Source organism: Cyclopterus lumpus, chromosome 7 (assembly GCF_009769545.1).
Source record: "Cyclopterus lumpus isolate fCycLum1 chromosome 7, fCycLum1.pri, whole genome shotgun sequence".
Taxonomy (NCBI): Eukaryota; Metazoa; Chordata; class Actinopteri; order Perciformes; family Cyclopteridae; genus Cyclopterus; species Cyclopterus lumpus.
Genome location: NC_046972.1, coordinates 9,851,633 through 9,871,877, shown reverse-complemented (window position 1 = coordinate 9,871,877; position 20,245 = coordinate 9,851,633). Strand labels below are relative to the sequence as shown.

General features: G+C 41.4%; 1 protein-coding gene across 7 annotated transcripts in view; it reads left to right on the top strand.

Moving 5' to 3' along the window:
- The window catches only part of kazna (kazrin, periplakin interacting protein a), a 101,480-nt gene that overhangs the window by 65,524 nt on the left and 15,711 nt on the right, over nucleotides 1-20,245 (top strand). For 5 of the 7 annotated variants that reach the window (XM_034536200.1, XM_034536202.1, XM_034536199.1 and 2 more), the window contains exon 3: nucleotides 15,640-15,831. In XM_034536200.1, the coding sequence (XP_034392091.1) occupies nucleotides 15,640-15,831 (192 nt within the window). Of the gene's footprint in view, nucleotides 1-871; nucleotides 1,120-15,639; nucleotides 15,832-20,245 lie in introns of those variants that run through there. The other 2 variants (XM_034536203.1, XM_034536204.1) reach the window with 1 other exon arrangement.

The window sequence follows — 20,245 nt, the reverse complement described above, 5'->3', positions numbered from 1 at the left end:
CACACATCACCAATCTGCCATTCACCTGCCTGCCCTCTACTACTATCCCTGCAGGGGTGGTTGAATAAAAAAAGCATACAGAGATGTAGAATCTGTGTACCTGCACTAATAGTAAAGGTCTGTTTGCTTATACTTTCCATGCCATCCAAAGATATTAAGATTTAATTAAATTAAAATGAAGAAGGCTTTAAAAGATACGTTTTACAAAAGAATGTAAACCTATCCACTTTATTACAATTTAAAAGGGAGCTACATCTTAATCCACTGAATGTTGACAATATCCTGTGTCTGTCCCCTGGTTGTAGTTCTTAATCCATTACTGTAGAGCTTTGGCTTTACTCTTTATGACTCCACCTTACTAGTTTGTTCAAGTTACCCAAAGAATGTGGGTTGATGCGTTGAGAGAATACAAACAAATACATGAATTATAAAGTGTTTTACATGCTGATCATAAATGTGGACAAAGATGGCAGTATCTTTCTCCGGCAAGTGTTTTGAAACTGCAGGGGGCATTTTAATGGGGCTCAAGGTGATTATGATACAACAGGTGTTGTTTTAAATGGTATTAGGTTACTGAGACCCTGAGGCAAGTCAACAGCTGGCAGACCTGTTGCTGCATTAGACTACACACACACACTGGCACTCACCTGCCTCAGAGCCCACACCCAGGCTGGGCTCCTCCTCTCATCTGTGTGCGTGTGCGTGCATCTGTATGTGTGTGTGTGTGTGTGTGTTTGAGTAATGTGGGAAAATTATTGTGACAGCCCCGCTGAGCTCCTCCTCCTCACCTAGTAAACCATTTGAGTTGAGGGGGAGGGGCTCAGTGGACTGAATCATTGAAGCCGTGGGAGTCGCCGTGAACAGGTACACTCACAGAGTGAAAGACACAGCAGCAGCTCCTGGATCTCCACTTCGCTTGATTTTAGTTAAATAGTGTTTAAAAATGGACGTGCTTTGAATGAAAACCGCTTGAGAAAAGAGGATTTTTGGAGTTTGGAGTCTTTGTGTCTTTCCTGAAAGTTTCCAGCACACACCTGACAGATCCTGGAATCCTGGAATCCTCTGGAAAACTCCCCTCGGAGGAGGGGATGAAGTCCGACGGGGAGCAGAGAAAGTCTGGTGAGTGAGTGGAAAAGACAAGTGGAGCTGCTTTAGTAGACGAGAGTATGCCATGAGTTTTAGTCCTGCACTTTCATATAGTGAGAAGGCAAAGGTGGCTTATTCAGTGTCAATCTGGACTAAAGATCCTAGAAGAGGAGACATGTTTTGATATTTAGCATAAAGGCTGACATGTCTACGTGTTGGCGAGAGTCCTGTCAGATAGTGGATCAGTCACCTGTTGTGGTGCTGAGCCGTTGGGAGACTTTAACCTGCACTGAGTGACCTCACAGTCGTTGTTAAGTAGAGACTCCGCCATTACCTGGCTTTTCAGCTGTCAGTTGTCTTTAGTGTTAATTTAAACTGACACTTACATGCAACTAATGAGCTGGTAGAGATGCAGAGCCATGTGGCTGTTAATATGGGTATCTGACCTCTGACCTATTACATCAAAAGATTGGAAAAAACTGCAGTGATTCACACTTTTCTCAGCTGTCGGGACCAGAAGTTGTGAGGGAGATTTGCCCACCGTCACTGACTAGATCACAGTCTTGGTTTTTGTTAAGTTTGTCTTCAAACAACAATGTTTGTATGGTCATGTAAAGAGGTGTTGTGTTTTGTTTATATTGTAAACACTTGTCTTGGGTTGTTGGCTGCAGTCTGTTCTACATTCAAAACAGGGGATCTTTGCTGAGTCAGTCAGACTGGTTTCACACTATTTTAAATGATAAGCATTGAATTACAACAGCTGAGAACAAGTGCTCTGCTGTTTGACTTCCAAATGCCTGCAATTTATCTATATACTGGTGCTTCACCTGCCCTTCAACCTTGGACTAAGTATAGCCCAAACACAGAGGTAAAAGTTCACACTAGCCAGACAAACCCTGGGTTTTCTGCCTGTTGTGTTTTCTAGAAACGTTGTGTGCTAGAAACCCAGAAATGTGGCATAAAACTGGTCAAACTGTTGCATGTTTTCAAGCACTATAAATCCGCCAGGCTTAACCCAGAGGTGTGGTTGCGACACAATTAGTGCTTTCAAAGCAAAACAAACACCTGGAGGCTATGGATGGCAGTCGTTGCCGAACCCTTACTATCCCAGGTGTGGTTATGTATTTGCGATTGTGCTCAGTTACTCACCTTTCAGTCTCATATTTTGGTGGCATCCTCTGTGATTACCGCTGAGGTAATTTGTGGTCTGTCTTTGCAAACTGAAATGGTAAAACATTAGTCATGCAGCCATTACTGCTTGTAACCATAGCAGCAGATTATGTGTAATCATACCCAGCTGTTGATGTCCTCCAAGCAGAATCACGGAGAAGTGTTCTGGTTTTGATCTTCTCCGTGTTAAGTTCACATCAAACATCTGCTTGCCTGTCCAGCAGACAGCCCAGACCTTTTCACATTACATCGCTCCTTTGTGTCTCATGGCTGTCACTCAGAGGGAAACTAGTGTTTCCAGATGAGTGATATGATGTCAGAGGGGGCTTAACACTGTATTAACACTTTATGGGAACCAGTTGTTGGTTTTCCACTGGGCAGCCTCTTACTGTCAGACCGACACTCACCCAGGATCCTGTGAGGGCCGTGGGTTTGAACCTGCACCCCGTATGCAGCCAAATGCATGCTCACGTCCGTCTGTGCATATTCAACGCATGGATGCATGATGGTGCCTGCGGATCGGTTTTGACAACATTATTGCTTGAGCAGATGAGTTTGCGTGATGGCCTTCTTTCACTGACTGTGCTGCAGCAAGCGGCTCCCTCGGGTGTTAGCTTGTTTCTTCATGTCGCGGCAGACACGGAAGACAATTTGGAACAAGTTAAAGACGATCCGCGACCTCGGAATCAAGTCAGGGATAATGGGGAAGCAACTGTAATAATCGTGAGGCATGCTAAGTCAAATTTGTCATTTTGTATTATAATGAGGAAGGACTGATTGGAGCCTTTATTACGTTCCATCTATTTCTCGCTGTCTGAACACCCTGGCGTCTAATCACATTCAGTCTTAATTTGGCTGCTTTGTAACTATCACAAATCGGATTCATCCCACCGTTGGCTGCTGTTTTCAAACACTGGCCATTCCTCCTCAGCTCATCCAATACACACGGGTGGATGACAGAACTCACTCTCATTAAGTCACTGAAGGGGGAGCTCACATTTGCAGTGACAGTCTTTTCAGTCTGGCAGCTTTATTTACCTGAGCTGTCAGCAGATCCCTGCTCAGAAAACTGGGAACAAAAGTAACTCCATCACCATTAGTTACACAGTTCAGTCCCAGGATCCCTTTAACTAGTTTCAGCACCGCCGTACTCTACTTTGTCTGCCAGATCATCGTTGTCACTGGGGCTCGGCTTTTCTAGGTGGCGGCAGTATTTACTTTTGCAGCAGTGCAGGTTTGTTGATGAGTTTGTTTGGTTGATTTGACGGAGGGCAGGGTCTTTGTCACAGTGGTAGGAGCCGCCTCATACAGGTACGCAGACTCTGTAGGTGTGGACTCCAGTTTAATGGAGTATCCATGGTGACACAGTGTCTGCCCTCCCATTTGGGCCAGACTATAGATAACAGCACTGTTAGCCTTTGACACCAAAGCTCATTTCTCAACTATATGCACACACACACACACACACACACATACCTGCTTTGTCACACAGGTACAGACACACACATCCAAATCATGCAGTTGAATCTGAATAAGGTTTCTGTGCAGCGATTGGCACACAGCCCTGCTCATCTCACAGAGATCTCTCTCCAAAACAGAGCTTGTTTATTGTTCCAATTGCATCAGATATTGTTGCTTTGTTGTCTACTTGACTCCCACTCATGCACAACAAGTCTAATCTCTGAAAGTAAGGGTTTATTTGTTTGCAATATGTCTAATAGCAACACCCGGGGGAAATGAGATACACATAATAGCGCTATGTTAACAAAGTGTAACAATAAAATGAAACCACAAGGAACCGCCAGTGAAAACGGATACAAAACAAGCTAAATGTTGACAGCTTATATATAAATGACTTGTTCTTACCAGCACAGCTCATCAAGTATAACCAGCAGCAATTATTGCCTGGCCTGATGCCACCAATTAACATTCTCATCATGTTTGGTGTTAACTGTCTATAAGAAAAGAGGAGTTTCTTAGAACTGGCTCTATATGTATTTTTGCAGCATTTATTTGCCTTCTGTATGCCTGCTCATACAAAATACTGGAGGATGATAAATCGCATGGACCTAATAAGAAGACAACGGAGAATAGCTGCAGCCTGCACCTTCATTATCACTTCTGTAGAAGCAATGCCGTTTTGGCTCATTTGCAGTCTCTGACTTCCCCAGTTGTGTAATAATGGCTTTATACATCCATTATTGTATCCATCAGCGATCTTATCTTCAATTTGACCGTCTGTCCCTCATGACCTGAGCAGCACCTCTTCCAGTTCCATGGAAACTAATGCTAATCTCTGTGGCAAAGAAATTTAAAATCCTGTCCAGCGTATCTGTCCAACGATAGTAATCTCACCGTTTGTGGTTTTCGCGTCGTAGATGGGAGATGGACTTTAAATCCAACGCATTGTTTTGACGGATTACCAACAACTTGGCACGAATAACGATTATGAAAATGAGAGAGAGGGCTGCCTATGTAACCGTGTAAAGGTTACACCAACAAGTATTGCTCGTATGTATATATAAGTACACACAGCTGAACTGTGTTTGTCATTCTGTGAACAGCAATGCCGGTTCTAGCCAGGGTGGCTGATACTATCCGTAGACACACAAGAGGGTTTTAAGACAACGGACACAATCGTGGTGGAATGCGGCGGAGATTACTGCCTTATCTTTCTCTCTGAGCTCTGTTCTAACCCCACTCTCGCCCAAGTTCAGCCCCCATTACTCCAAGGACCTGAAGCATGAAATAGGATTGCCAGCATGTGGATGTCAGATTCTGTGATGTTGGAGCGGAGACGACTTGATGGACACTGACTGACTAGAAGGGAGGGAGTCATGCAGGGAGTGACATCGTCATTTAAATGTCTTTGATGTGAATTAACGGCGACAGCCTTGAGTTCTGTGGAATTCAGCTTGAAGTTTGGATAAAATAATTCTTCGCTGAACCTCTACCAGGTTCCAGATTTGCAGCTTTTTTTTGTTTTACATGATTGTTGATTGAATATTTATTTTCGGATGCCATGTCAGACCGAACAAACAATTTTAGCTTTCAGTCATGGAAGTTATTCGGTTCATTTTCTTACATTTTCATTCACTGTCACTGAAGCATGTTAAGAGCTTCAGTGACATGCTTGCCTTCACACTGGTATGCTCATCAATAAACAGCAATCCATCCCTGTGTGTGTGTGTTATCCTGAATACCAACATTGCTTCATCACTTTCTCCATTAATACGGAATATTAGAGTCTGATTTCTCTGAAGGAGTGCCCCAAAGCAAGGTGTGTTTTTTCCTTTTTTCCCATTTTCATCAGACGTGACCCTGTCATCTCCTCGGGCGACGCGGGGAGATTGTTCTGCTCATGAGAATTGACTAGCTAATCCAGAGAAAAGCACTCCCAGACAGAGCAGACACTGCAGGCTGCCTTCATCAGTCAGCGCTTAGGCATTACTACCGTCAGGAGCCACTGATGAATATGCTATCAATGGTCCATAAAGATGAGTGTGTGCGAGACAGACACACACTCTGACTTTTATTAATGACTACTGCATCTGATTTAAGATGAAAGACTCTATGAAAGACATTTTGGCAATCTTCCCTGAATGAGGTATTCCGAATATGATGTGGAAGTGTGCACATGTGCTTTCACTTTTTCAAGGACCTGCATTTGAAAGACATGCATTTCTCAATTGCTGCCTCTGCGGCTGGTTTTTCACACCTCGTTTGTACACTTATCGTCGATCGCTCCCTCTTTAACTCTAGAATAATATAAAATAGCTAAAATTCCAGGTAGCCAGTTGCAATTAATAGAAACACTTCAGCGTGTTTGCACGTCATGTCATGTCACTCACCGTGTATATTTCTTTATGCTGACAATTTTAAAATGCATTCTGTGGAGTTTTTTGAGGGACACCAATCCAGGGTACTCCTTTACTTTTCCATTCATTTCTGTGGTGTATGAAAGTCAATGAGCAGATCCTTAAAACCTGCTTTAGTTGTGCAATTCATCACTGTTTTTAATCTGCGTTTATCTTTGCAAGTTGTGTGGTAATGCAGACTAAATGCTCTCTCTTGACTAAAACGTCAACACTGCATTACCTTTCCGTGCATTACCTGTAATTAACTTGACAAACATATGTCAAACATGTTATGGAAATCAGTGAAACAAAAAATAAATGCAGTCAAACGCAGCACCATCATTTGCAAAATGGTAAGTTGTATCGGAAAGTGTACACAATGTGTTTAAATCACTGGTGTGCTACTTTGAGAAGGCCAAATCTCCAGCCAGTATGAGTTGCAGCCAAGATGGAAGGTTGATAAGTGTGACATCATTTGCAATGCAGTTTGTTCAGTGGGGATAGGGGGGGTGAGTCTAGTTTTTTTGTTTTGAGAACACAAACAGATTCCCTTGGGAATATAAAGGTCAGATAATGGCTGCTGTTTGCATACATGTCTGCAAAGGGCAAACATTAATCAGTATCCCATCATGCATTCAGTAAAGCACATCCCTATCCAAGTGTGTGTGTACAGCAGAATGTTTCACTTTAATGACAATTTCTTACCATTCTGAGTATTTCAGCTGAGCTTAAATAGGAAAGAAAATTGAACAAGGTAATGCTCCTGAAATATAATGTCTGTCTATAAAAGGCACACAACAGCACTGAGTGCATTGCATTTCGAATACCTCACTGGGTCAATGTTCTAACATTGAAGATTGTGGATAAATCCAGGAAATTCATGTGCTTCCTGGGATTTATTAGCAAATAGAACCGCGTCGGAGTGGGTGCATTAGCCTGGAGGCTGTCTTGCATGTAGTTTCCTATTGAGCAACATAGCTGATTCTCATGGATGTTCATTTTAAAGGAGTGGAGCTGATAGTGCCAGCTCTGTTGCTCTTTGCTCTCTCACACAGAGAGGAGCGGCAACAGAAATACCCACTGAACTTGACGACTCCGACTTGAGATCTGTCGTGCATAAGCACATGCATGTGGGGAGTAAAAAGGGGATATTCTTTTATAGATGAATACAATTCATATTCATACAAGTATTCGGGACGTTATTACAGTGCTTTTTAAAATGTGTTTCACCACTGTAATGAATCACTTGTAAATAGGTTTTGAATTGGGGGAGGATTAAAATGGAGGATCCATTTTCAGATCTGAAATATGCAGGAGAGAAAACTATTTGTAAAACTGATGGAAACAAAAGCTTTTCCAGGATGATATTCTTTGATACTTTCTTTATTTTTTTTTTCATACGTGAAAACAGGTGAAACATTTTTTTCCCTGTGAATGTTTTTTGTGGTTTGGGTTAATTGTTGTTGTAATACAAATGTTGTCCACAGGTGGCTGAAGTGCACCACTAAATAGGGCTGTATTCTAAATGGGCCTATAAGCAAGTTTCCTTCAGCTGAGTTAAAATGCACATAACTTGCTCACTAACGCACAATATATGTGCCTTGTGTTTAGAGTGCATGGAGAAATTAAAACTCGGCTGTAAAACATGAATGCTTTTAGTCTTTTTCAAAACATGGTGGAGTAATGCACTTCAGCCTCTTGTGGTTGAAATGGATATTACAACAACAAACACCTGGCTATACTCCACCTGTTTCACAAATGAGAACAAGAGGCCAGGAACACCTGTTCTCAATTCATAAACACATTTCAGATTTCTCACTTACATCTGAGGGCTTCTGTACATGAGCGTTCTCAAATCAAGGATTTATTTATTCTCAAATAAATTCAAAAAAGGAGTGCCGACAAGGGTTAATAAGCTTTCTACCCAACGTGGCATCTCCGATGGGCTCAAAGGAGAATCAGTTTGAATGTAATTATTCAAGCAGGGCCATGGCTGCCAAGTCCAAAACAAACAAGAAGATGTGGGCTGTATCCTCCCGTCGTAAAAGCACTCGCTGCTCAAACTCTTGACCCCGACTGCTCTTTCATTCCCTTTTTTATTTCACACGTTCCAGTTTCGGTCGCTCCTTTGTCCAGAACAACCGTGGTACAATAAGCTCTGCTTTCAGACTGTGTTTAAGGTGTTTCTGTACATAGACTCATTTGTCTCTGCTGGACAAATGATGTTGTCAACCAGCTGGTGCTGCCCTTCTTTACAGCATCGCCCTGTCATTAAATACAACACTCTTCATGAGGATGCATGTGGGAAGGAATTGGTTATGTTGCACTGTAGCTGGACTCGATATGTGTTGATTTTGTCAGATGGCATATTATATTGCAGTATAATTTAGACACATAATGTGTCTAAAATATTGAAGTTAATGTGTCTGCTCTATTATTTATACATTGCTAAGAATCCTGCCTACAGTATATGCACCCAACATATAGTAGCAGCCATTATCTGCTCTATACTGTGGCCGGTGCTGTATGTCCTCCCTCTGCAAGCTGGCAGAATAAGAATTGTGTGGGAACAATAGGCCTGTTAATTGATTTTGTCTCTGGTAACAGGCAAACATTGAACCCCACCCCGTCTTTCCCTCCCACTCACTCTGAAGATGGAGAACCAATCTAAAAATGTCCCCCCTCTAGACACTTACTGTCATTCCCTATCAATTTTCAACCTCCAATCCCATTTCAGCCAAGTCCAATTTCAGCTGCCGCGTGGCCACTGGACTCTCTGACACATTGTGAGACCTTTTGAAACTTTTGTAAAGGGAAAGGAGGAAGAGGAAAGAACTGGACAGGAGGAAGAGGAAGAGGAAACAACTGGTCAGGAAAAGTTTTAGGGAGATATTAGCCATTTTTCCATTCGCATACTGTATTTCCATGCACATTTTGAAGTATCGCATTAAAAAAACCTGTATGGAAAAAGACTTTTGCAGTTACGTGAAAAAAAGTGTTTTCCAGTAACTTGAGGTGGATTCTGCCTGAGTTGAAAAAGAGTTGCGCTAAATGGATTATGGAACCGCCTTTGCTGAATAAATTGTGATGTTGCAAACAATGAACTCACATGAGTGAGAGCTGTTTCTGTTGTCAGCATCGTCTTCATTTCCACTACGACTTTGTCTTCTCTAATTCCTGGAAGTTTACAGCCATCAAGCCGATAACGCCCACTTCTGACCAAACTATGCTGTAGCTGACCTCATCAAAACCAAACCAGTCTTATTGTGCGGCTACTGAGAGGAACACAGACGGACAGCGAGAGCCCATGAAGTGTTACTATGGTATGAAATATACTGATTACAATGTCTGAAAGATCTTTGTTGACCCAGAAAAATTAGAGTCAATTGAATTCACACACAGCAGCAATAAGTCAAATCTTTGAGAGAGAAAAAGGCATTTATTCTCCTCAAATGTTTAATCAGTTTATTTGCATCATGAAGTCTAGGAGATGACAGATTTAGGCTACCCAAAGGAGTGCTGATATTTTGGAACAATTTTATGACTGGTCTCTAACATAGACAAAGGCTGCAGGATTATTTAGGAAGACAGTTTCAGCCATTTTGCTTAAATCATACAAATAGGAAATGACACTGATCAGATTCATATTTTATTGTACCAACTGCATGTCAGCTGATGCATGTCCGCTATTATGCAAATGCACACATTTAAGCTGTCATTTACATAAGTGGCCGGGATGGAGATTTTATTTACTCTTTCGATGAATCATAATAACTAGCAAATTGGAACGGAATGGAGGGAGGGTAAATTAATGCACATATTTCTTTGCCAATCGAGTCGGAGACAAAGATCAGTCGTCATTAGCTTCAGTTTAGTCCCTGTGGCGCTTACCAGTTGCATAAGACTACAGTTGTAAAAACACATTACGCCTTTACTATTTAAAGAAACTCCTTGTTCACAATATTTCTGCACAAATATTATTTTAGTGAATGCTACAATGTAAGAATATTATTTTTTCATCTCATGGTGTATTTGCTTGATTTTTGCTTGATCAACTCGGCTGCTCCCCTCGCCGAGTTGTGGCTAACTGATTAGCTACAACTGCTGTTACTGGAGGCAGCTTTTTATTCAGTAAAAAAAACTAAAAACCTCACTGTACTTTCCCTGCTCAGCTCCAAATGACAGGAACACACGATTAGTGACCAGCGGAATATTTGTAGAGCCAGGTTTTTCCCTCAGGATTTGGTAGTGACAAAAAAGAGCTAAAAGAGAGTGAATATTGGGCCCGCAAATGTTAGATACCTAAAAACATGACTTCAAATGTATAATAATGCTGCCCCATAACGGTTAGATGTGTAAATAAGCAACTGTTTGCTAAAGTCTGCCATATCAATTTTAAAGGTGGTTACATCTTCACAACGTGTTTCCATTGCCCCCAACACTCATTACATGTTACAGCGTGACATCCTGATTCAACTCCTCCTTTAATGTTGTAGCTTTCCCTCACAGTGTTGGTGTGCACTACTGTTTTAGTTATTTACCGTGTTCCCAGATGTCAGCAGTCACCTTCGGTCAGTGACTATAACCTTATTTTAATCGATAAATTAGTGGCAAGAAAAGAGGATTACAAAAATAAAGTGTCCTGTGAGTTCAATCTTAAACGGTATGCTGTCAGAAATATGTGAAGCTGTCATTCAGGAGCCAAAGGCGTGCCGTCAGCCTGTGGGGAACAGGTGGTGTTGAAGGCTGAGCTAACAGCAGAGAGTCGGCAAACATCCAACCCTGATGCGTCCTCTCATACCTGCCAGTACAGAGGTTGTGATGGCAACAGCCACACAACCGAAAACTAAAACACAACACCGTGATGTCAGATTGTGTGTGTCCTAAAGTTCTTACGGCCAGAAGTGTTAATAACTGCCCGGGAGTGGAGCTGGAAACATTTGTATATGTTTGCTGTAGTATTTATAATATTTTCCTCCCAGGGTTACATTCTATTTTACAATTCACTGAAACCTTTATTTAAGAAATTATCTACGGTCCATGTTTAATATGAATACCAGCCATTGATTTTGAAAATAGTATAAATGTAAGTGGTTTTTCATGCTTTTTTCAGGGATATGGCGATTATTCAGGTTCTTGATTATTTCAGACCCCTCCATCAATAAAAACTTTCATTGCTTGTGCTTTGAGATGTTTTCCAATGGAAATCTCTCCACCAGATGTACCCAAGTCATTTTATAGACTTAAATCTGAAGAAAATGGAAAACACTTCATGGATGTCCAGTATCATAAACACCTAGTAAGATGTGTCTAAAATGACCACTCCTTGATTTTGTGATTGATTGAATAAATTGGCTCACTTCCCTTCGGCTGTAAGGCTTCATAAAACACTTCAAACTCAAAAGCAATCAGCTTTGTATACAGGCAGTCGGCTCGAAGTCGTTGTATATGTCATTTATAAGTCAGTCTGTTATTCTATGCATGCGTGAGACAAAATGTAATACCTTTAGAAAAGAAGCATGATTATTCTATTAATTTGCATATACAGTACATAGCATAGGCATGCTAAGCTATAAGCCTGACAAACGCTGGCCGACGTTGCAGGAAGGACTCTCTGTGGGAATGAGCTTCATGGAGTCCTGCAGGGAAGGGCAGGGGAGATTGCACTTATCAGGAGGCTCCCAGTCAGACCGTCATTTGTAATGCAGAGCTACTATGCATGCTTCTCACCAACCATGAGACGATGCAGACGTTGAAAAATAGGTGGCTGTCTCCCCCCCCCCACCCCCCCACCCCTCTGACTGTCTTATCTGGAGAGCTTCAGCACTGTGCTCGCCTGCACAAAGCTGGAGTAGACAATAACATATCTGTTCCCCCTTCACGCTCCCAACGAATGACAGTTCATCTTGCATTTCCTATCATAGATGCTGCAGGTCCTCTTGCTGGTAAAGTGAACAAATTTAACCATCATGCTGCAAACAGTTTTTCCCGTAGACCACCTGGTTGTCTTCAGTAAGTGAATCACTAAATGTTTCATTTAAATCAGCGGGAGGATGTTAAATTAAATTCTTCTCCATATTTTCCATTGGCTTATTTTTATCAGGAAGCATCTGTCTCCTCGTGAATCTTTTGGGAGAGGGTGAGAATTGGTATATATTCTCTACAGCTCACATCCTGTACAGTATGCAGTTTTTTGTGGTGCTATTCCACTTCCTGGGTTAACATACTGTATATGTCATTATATTCCGTACGCATCCACACCTCAGTCTAATCCTCCAAGTGCCGTAGGATTGATCATGCTCTTAGTTGTTTGTTCGGAAGGGATGCGCGTATAATATGAGGCCACCTTATGCTCTCCTGTAGAGGTCGAATGCAATCGCTTTGGACAAACGTCTGACAAACAAATGTAATGTGAAAGTCAATTGGCCATTGACAGTAAGGCAAGGCAAGTGCATTGATATATACCACTTTTAATACACAAAGGTAAGTACTAAATACAATGCCTTAACACATTAAAATAGAAGGGAGTTCATGGTGTTCGTGAACAATGGAGGATGACGATGAAAGCTTAGAGGAGAAATGAAAAACAGACTGTGTCAGTGCTTGTGCACATACATTTGGGTATTTGGAGTGCTTACTAACCCACAAACTGAAATACGGTAATAAAGTCTTTATGAACATAAAAGCATGTAAGTATATTTGAGTGGAAACCCCAAATACAAATATGAACCTATTAATTAACAATATGTCCCGTTAGTTTTTTGGGGTCAAAGTCACAGAGTCTTATGTTATCTGGAAGTTTGGCTCTATGTTGCATGATAACAACATGCTATTTATCTTTGTTTAGTTTGGACCTTGAAGTGTATATATTTACCATGTTCCTTGTCTGTTACTTGGTTGAAATGTTATTTTTTTACACTTGTAATCCACTTCCACTGATAAACAGTAGGAAGTGTACAATTACATCTGAGCAGATTACAATAACAATTTGAGTTTCCTCTCTTTGTTGCTGCGCTGAATCCATTTTTCTATAATTGTTTGGTTCATTATCTATCCTTCTACACTAAGCAATCAATCTCACAGCTGCGTGAATAGTTTTTTAATGTTGAAGTTGTGGTTTATACAAGTTGCTGTGGGACGTTTAAAATCAAATTTGTTGTCAACATATCACCCTATTTATCAAAGAAGTAACTTCCTTCTATAAGGGAGTTTGTGTCATGAACATCATTCTTCTTAGCCAGTATGTATGGCTTGCTATAAAAGATAAAACACACATTTTCAGAGTCCTTGCCCTTTATCTTTGACTCCCTGTTTTTCTGCCATGCACAATCAATACATGCAAACTAAATGAATAAGTAATCAATTAGCGTCTGTGACCATATTAGGATTCTTAAACACCAATGAACTGTATCTTGCGGTCGGTGTTTTCCAGAAAGGGCTTTCGGTTTGCCAATAAGTTGTTGCTGCTTGAGTTGCTCCGTAAAATGTGGTTTTAATATCGGGTCGATTAAGTATACCTCTGTATAATGACACTAAACTCGCAGACGTTCTTCTCTCAATTCCTCTCCTAATAACCCTTTTTACATTTCATTTTTGTTATTCATCGAGCAGCTCTTACCCTCAGCCACTTGCATGTATTCAGTGAACATACATTAAAGGACTCAAAAGCCCTGGTAGGCAGGTGCACGTCATACAAGCAGTGCAACGGTTCTAAAGGTTCATTTTAGTTTCATGAGAGGAAAGGTGAGAGCTAAAGTGATCCATGGGATGTGCAGGAGGGGAAGATGGGAGAGTAACACCAGGTGTGCTGTAAGAGGAGTGAGAGATGAACTGTTAGTGTAATAGCCAGGCATTGTTTGAAGGTAATGTAAAGCTGCTTAATATTTTCTAAATGCTCCTTTACAGATTTCTTAATATCGCTGATGGTGTAGCAAAAGTTAAAGACACCACGCAGTATTAAATAGGCAATAAGGGCAAATGTAGAGGATTATTTCCACTGATGCTCCGCAGAATGCCAAGTAGATGAATTGACTAACTAAAAAGCCAAAGTGAATTATTCTGTTCCTCTCACGGTGCTTTGGTATATTTTGTCTCTTATTCTCCGTTCTCCCATTCGTCTCTGATGGATTTTCTTTTTTTTCCGAGAGTAATATTGGTGCTGGGATGTGGGAGTGTGAAGTGTAATTTATGCGAGGCACTTGATAGAGGAGCCATGCGAGTTGGGGCTGAGCAGTGTCCCTCACCCCACCCCTCCACCCCCCCTCCGCCTTGAGGATGCATGAAATTGAGTAGAATGGCCCCACTCATCCTTATATGAAGTACTCCACATAGACTCCACCAGGCCTGGACTGGGACAAAAATTCGGCCCTGGACTTTTTGGTCCAGACTGGCCCACCACAATCCGCACGCAGATACTGTGCCAACTCGGTCGGTTGATGTACTGTACATATAATCACACAAGCCCTTAATAACATCACACACACCTGCTATCACCACTACCGATCTCCTCCCCCTCCTGTACCACCATGGCAGCGGGAGCCTCACTTTTACTGTCCGACGACACCTCCTGAGAGGGACCCGGCGCAGCCAAAGCCCGGAGCCGGAGGCTACGCCACCGCCGCCGGCCCCCGCAGCAGCAAACATGTTTATTATATTTCTGCTCTTAGCAGTATCAGTTGCGAGAGCTTTTTTTTCTTTTCCTTCAGTTTTTCTGCACCGCCTTTTCGTTTTTTCTCCATTTTTGCTTTCTCTTCTCTCTCACAGATTGCTAATGATGTGTCATTAGCTCATCATTAAAGGTGATTGGACGAGGGGGGGGGGGGGGGGGGGGGGGGGGGGGGGGTCTGCAAAATGCGTTGGAGGGACTACTAGTCTGGGCATATCATAGGGCCACTGGGCCTCTTATGCGTCTTTACATGCAAAAAAAATAAAAAAATAAGGTCAGCCACTGCCGGCCCATTACTGACCGGCCCACCGGGAAAACTCCCGGTACTCCCTATGGCCAATCCACCCCTGGACTCCACCTAGACTAGCACATTCAATGTGCAAAAACGTCATATTTTTTTATTTCAATATTTATTTAACGTGAGAACTTGAAGTGTAACATTTGTCTGTTGTGGCTTGTTTTAAACCAGTCACTAAATGTGAAGCGGGCCTCTTTCCTTTATTTATACTTCCTGCCGACACTATCAGGTTCAACAGGGAGCAGCAACATTTCATTATTATATCAAAGACGTCATCTATTGGACCCCATCCAACCCATGTGATGTTTACCTGCGGCAATCTGGCAATTTTCAGACATAATCTTCGCTGCATTGGTGTAGCTATCCAAAACTAACGCACCTCTGCAAGATTGAGATTGGATTCCAGGATGCATGTGAGCCTTCTCGAGCTACAGGAAGGAAATTGTTACTTTGGCCTAAAAACTGATTCACTCTGAACCACACGCATGTATAATAATAATAATGTATTGAGCCATATTTTGATGTCAGCTTACAAAAGCTCTGTTGTGTCTCGTGTGTTGCAGTCCTGCTGCGTGAGGAGGTGGCCCAGCTCCAAGAGGAGGTGCACCTGCTGCGGCAGATGAAGGACATGTTGAGTAAGGACCTGGAGGAGACCCAGGGAGGCTGCTCGGCCGACGTGCTCTCTGCCACCGAGCTCCGCGTGCAGCTGGCCCAGAAGGAGCAGGAGCTGGACCGAGCCAAGGAGGCGCTGCAAGGTAAGGAACAAGAAGCTGTTTGTATTATCTAAAACACTAACATCTTTATTATTATTCAATATGGATAATGACGCTGCAAGAGATTGATGAACAAGAGTATTAAGGGATTATGTTAATTAATATTCCTGTGAATATTGACATGCTTTTCCACTTGTTGAAGCCATTTGCTTTAATTTAATTTGAGAGGATGTGAAAACATTCACTACTTTTTGAAATAAAATCTTGTCTATTAAACGTATTCAGAATAGGGTTCTCACGATACCAAATTCTAACTTCGATACGATACCTGCCATAAATATCACGATACCCGATACTTACGATACGATACCAGAATTCGATACGATACGATACTGGTATATTTATCTATAATAGTAATAAATAAAACTTCCCTTTTTACCAGCTTGTTCCTTCCCAGCTTTTTCAACACTTAACAAATGGTATTAATATTAGGATTAGCCTACAGCAAGATATTAATGAAAACTTCATGGTGCCATCAGAGCGTTGATTATACACGGCTCTGTAGGCCTTTTGTCTGTATCTGACCAGATGACTACATAGTTCCTTCCATAAGTATGAGCAATTGTAGAGTTCATATTTTATCTTAAATCATGGAATAATTATTTTTCCTTAACTAAAATAAAAAATACTTAGCTGAAGATCCACCAGCATGTAGCCATTTTGCATTAATTGTGTTTCATTTAGTACACGTGTGTGCATTGTGACCTCATGATCATATAGCCTGGTCGTCAAAGGCTAAGGCTACAGTGTTAGGCTGTATGTGGGTGAGCTTAAGGTGTGCACCATGTTTATAATCACATTTGATTACCTGTCGTTCTTTGAACTCTTTGAAAAGTTCGGGGTGCCTGTCTGAAAGGTGCTGTAATGTTTGACGTGTTGCTCCTTGGTCTGAGTGGCTTTGAAACACGTTTTGCAGACGGGTCTTTGTATGTCAGTGGGCCTTCCTTCACTGTCTGTACATCAGTGGGCTTTCCGCATCTTTTTTTTTTTTTTGTACAAAAAGGCGCAAAAGGCGCCTGCACGTGACGCCATGTTGTCTCCCCAGCGATCACTGAGTGAGAGCGCGCTGCCTGTTAGTGTGTGAGCGCTGCGCAGCCCCGCCCCCTTGCAGTCAACGCGCTGGGCAGCATTAAAGCATTAAAAAAGCGGAGCTCTGATCGCGCTATTTTAATAAAGTATCGATACTAAAAATATGCAAAACCGTATCGTTTTGAACGTACTGGTACCGCGGTACCTTTTTAGTATCGGTACACCGTGCAACCCTAATTCAGAATTAGTTAAACCAGAATTTTAAAAAAACGTATAACTTATATTATTACTTGTGAAGTTAACATTTGCGAAAGAGCTTGTTAACAAACATGCATAAGGCACTTCCGTATACATCAATCCATCATATTTCACCTCTTATCCTGTTCAGCAGTAAAGCACACAGTAGTTTTCTACAATGAACACAACGAGAAAGAAGTTATATCCGCCTACTGTACATTTTAACACATGTGTAAATTCAGCAAACCCCAATTTGATGAACACAACCAAAGTAGTTTTGGATGGATTTTCCCTTTTAGGCGTGACTGTGAACATTGGAAGTATGCAGCAGAGTGAAGTTCTCACTTCCTGCTCACAACATTCTGATTTCTTGCCATTTAGAGTAAAACCTGCTCCATTTTGCTCCTTAGGGCTTAAAATCGGTTCATTTTTACTTGTTTAATGTTAACATGAATGTCCATAACAGTGTGGTTAATGCGCCCCATTAGCTGCATTATGTGCCATTAGCATGTTTTCCGCTCAAGAGAGCTTTACCTTTTCAAAAACGCCGCTCCACGCTGCAGGCACATCACGCAGCTCAGTTCCCACTCAGCACCGCCCACTCATCCCGGGCTCGCCTATATGCAGCACAATGTAGTGTCGAAGCTCCACCGTCTCACCACTGTAGTCTAATTTAAAGATGAGGGACGATGTCTGCATTAACTTTACCTAAACCGTACAGGAAGATATATTCAAGACAGTAATAAGCAGGTCTTGCATTGCTGCACGCCTTACATATTTAATTATCAGAGCAATGCACTAAATTTAGTTTCAATTACCTCGAAAAAACTTCAAAGGTAAATGTTGTGTGTTGAAATGGTCAGTAGACTTCATTCTTGACTTTAACCTGAGTTGACTTTGTCTTGTCCCATAACAATAACAAGCTCTGTGAATACGTGATGTATTTCTGTATTTCAAGTTGAAAATGAGTGACCTTGTGTCTTCAGGTTACCACAAACACTTAATTATCTAAATTGAGCACCCTGGATTATCTGATGAAGTACCAATGTGTAGTACAGATTAGGCCGGGCAATAATTCAATATGATAATTTATTGTCTTTCAAGAAATCATATTGTGATGAAATCATATGTCAAGAAATTGCAATACACAATTACGTCATTGATAAAAACAAGCACATGCTGACTCAAAATTAATTGAATTCCACTTTACATTACCCCTCAGATCACTAACGATGTTACTTTTTTATTTTTTATTTTTTATTTGCACAATTCAAACAATAAAATCACAACAGAGATAAATGAATATCACAGTGCAGGAAGAGACAAAAAGCCAACTAGGCTTATTTGAAGCCTCCACCTATATAATAAGAATAATAACTTGAGACAGTTATGCTCATTTTGCACTTAAGTTAATACTCAGTACATTTCATTTATAGATTAAAAAAATAGGCTTTACCGTGTTGTTATTTCTTATAGTCTATTTATTTATTAAATTGTGATATATATATATATATATATATATATATATATATATATATATATATATATCGTTATGGAAATATGAAATGACCTATATTGGGGGAAATATATGTTGGCCATATGGCCCACCCTCAGTACAGATTTCTCACTGAATGACCAGCAACCACCTGCGCTCCATGTCTATTGATTGAACTGACTCTATGGAAACTGTGACTTCCCTCACATATTGCCTTCATATTGGCGCAGGCTAAAATAATGAACAAGTTCTGCTAAGCAGTGCACAGTGGATTACAGGGCATCAAGCAAAGATGTCATCAGCGTGGCAGGGAATCATTCTTCTCAAAGAATCATCGGCCAGGGGATGAGGCAGAGCACAAAACCGCCATTCGGTATCAGACAAACACAGAAAATGCTGTCAGGGGATTTTGTTGCTGCAACATTTCACTTGACACTTGCAGCCTACGCTTCTTGGAAGAATTGAACACAAACAAAACCGACTGTGGCAGAGTAGAATAGAGCAACACATCAAATAAATGCTCATCTCTTCCTGTGATGCTTGACTGTCTGAACAGACTGCACACAGGCTGATACAGTCAATTGTATGAATCAGGCCTGTTAATGAAGGCCGAAGCCTACAGAGCCCAGCAGGCACTGACAGCACTGAGCGGCTAATGGAAGCTTTATAAAGAGTGTCTTTGGTTAGCTTAGCTTAGCAGAAGCGTTAAGCGGGGTGGATCTGGTCTGCAATTAGTTACACGGCATGTGAAATTGGCTGTTGTCCTATTTAAGTTTGGTTCTGTTGTAGGTCCAGAGAGACACATTGGCTCTGAACTTGAGTGAGAAGGCATTCCTGTTGCTATTTTGTTGTTGTTTTCACTCTTACAGCTTTGTTCATGAGCAACAGAGCATAAGTTTACGTTCAAGTAAGTAGAGATGTTGGCCAGATCAAAAATAATATACATTTGCATTTGGTGGGGAAAGCAGCAGGATTTCTGAATTATTATTATTTTTCATTGTTATTTTCCACATGACCCGGCCTGTACAGGAGCTGGTTCCCAGATGTTTTGGTTGTCACACTCCATCTTCATACACTGACACTTTGGCTCGCTCAGACAGATACTCTTTTTTTTAAAAGCGTTTTTCATTTTTGTTTGCATGTGGTGGGGCGCAGCCAGTGAATTTTGTCTTTGTATCGAGCGTTTACAGTTGTTTCGTGTAGAAACACGTCTGTCATCTTATTTTCTTGTTTGCGCTGCTTTTCCAGCTTTTTACACCAAATGCATTCACGTCCTGTTTAGCAGATACTGGCTGGCCACTAGACACTACTGGTGATAACTGACAGCACGCAGAAGGGAACTTTGTTCATCTTTATATGTTGATGAGCTCTCACGGCCGTGAGGGCCAATGAGGAGAAAATGAAAAGATAGTGATAATGTTTTATGAAAAGTAAATTAAAAAATCTGCAATTAAAGACATTTACTGTGAAGGTACGGAAACAGACAAATGTGCTAGCTCGCAGATCCTTTAATTATTGTACAGTCGGTGAGTATTGAGACGGTTTGTAGCATGTTTCTGTGACAGAGAGAGTCCCATCTGTGCCTGAACAAAAGCTGCAAATGGTCATCCACATCCGGCCTCGAGTAAAGGCAGA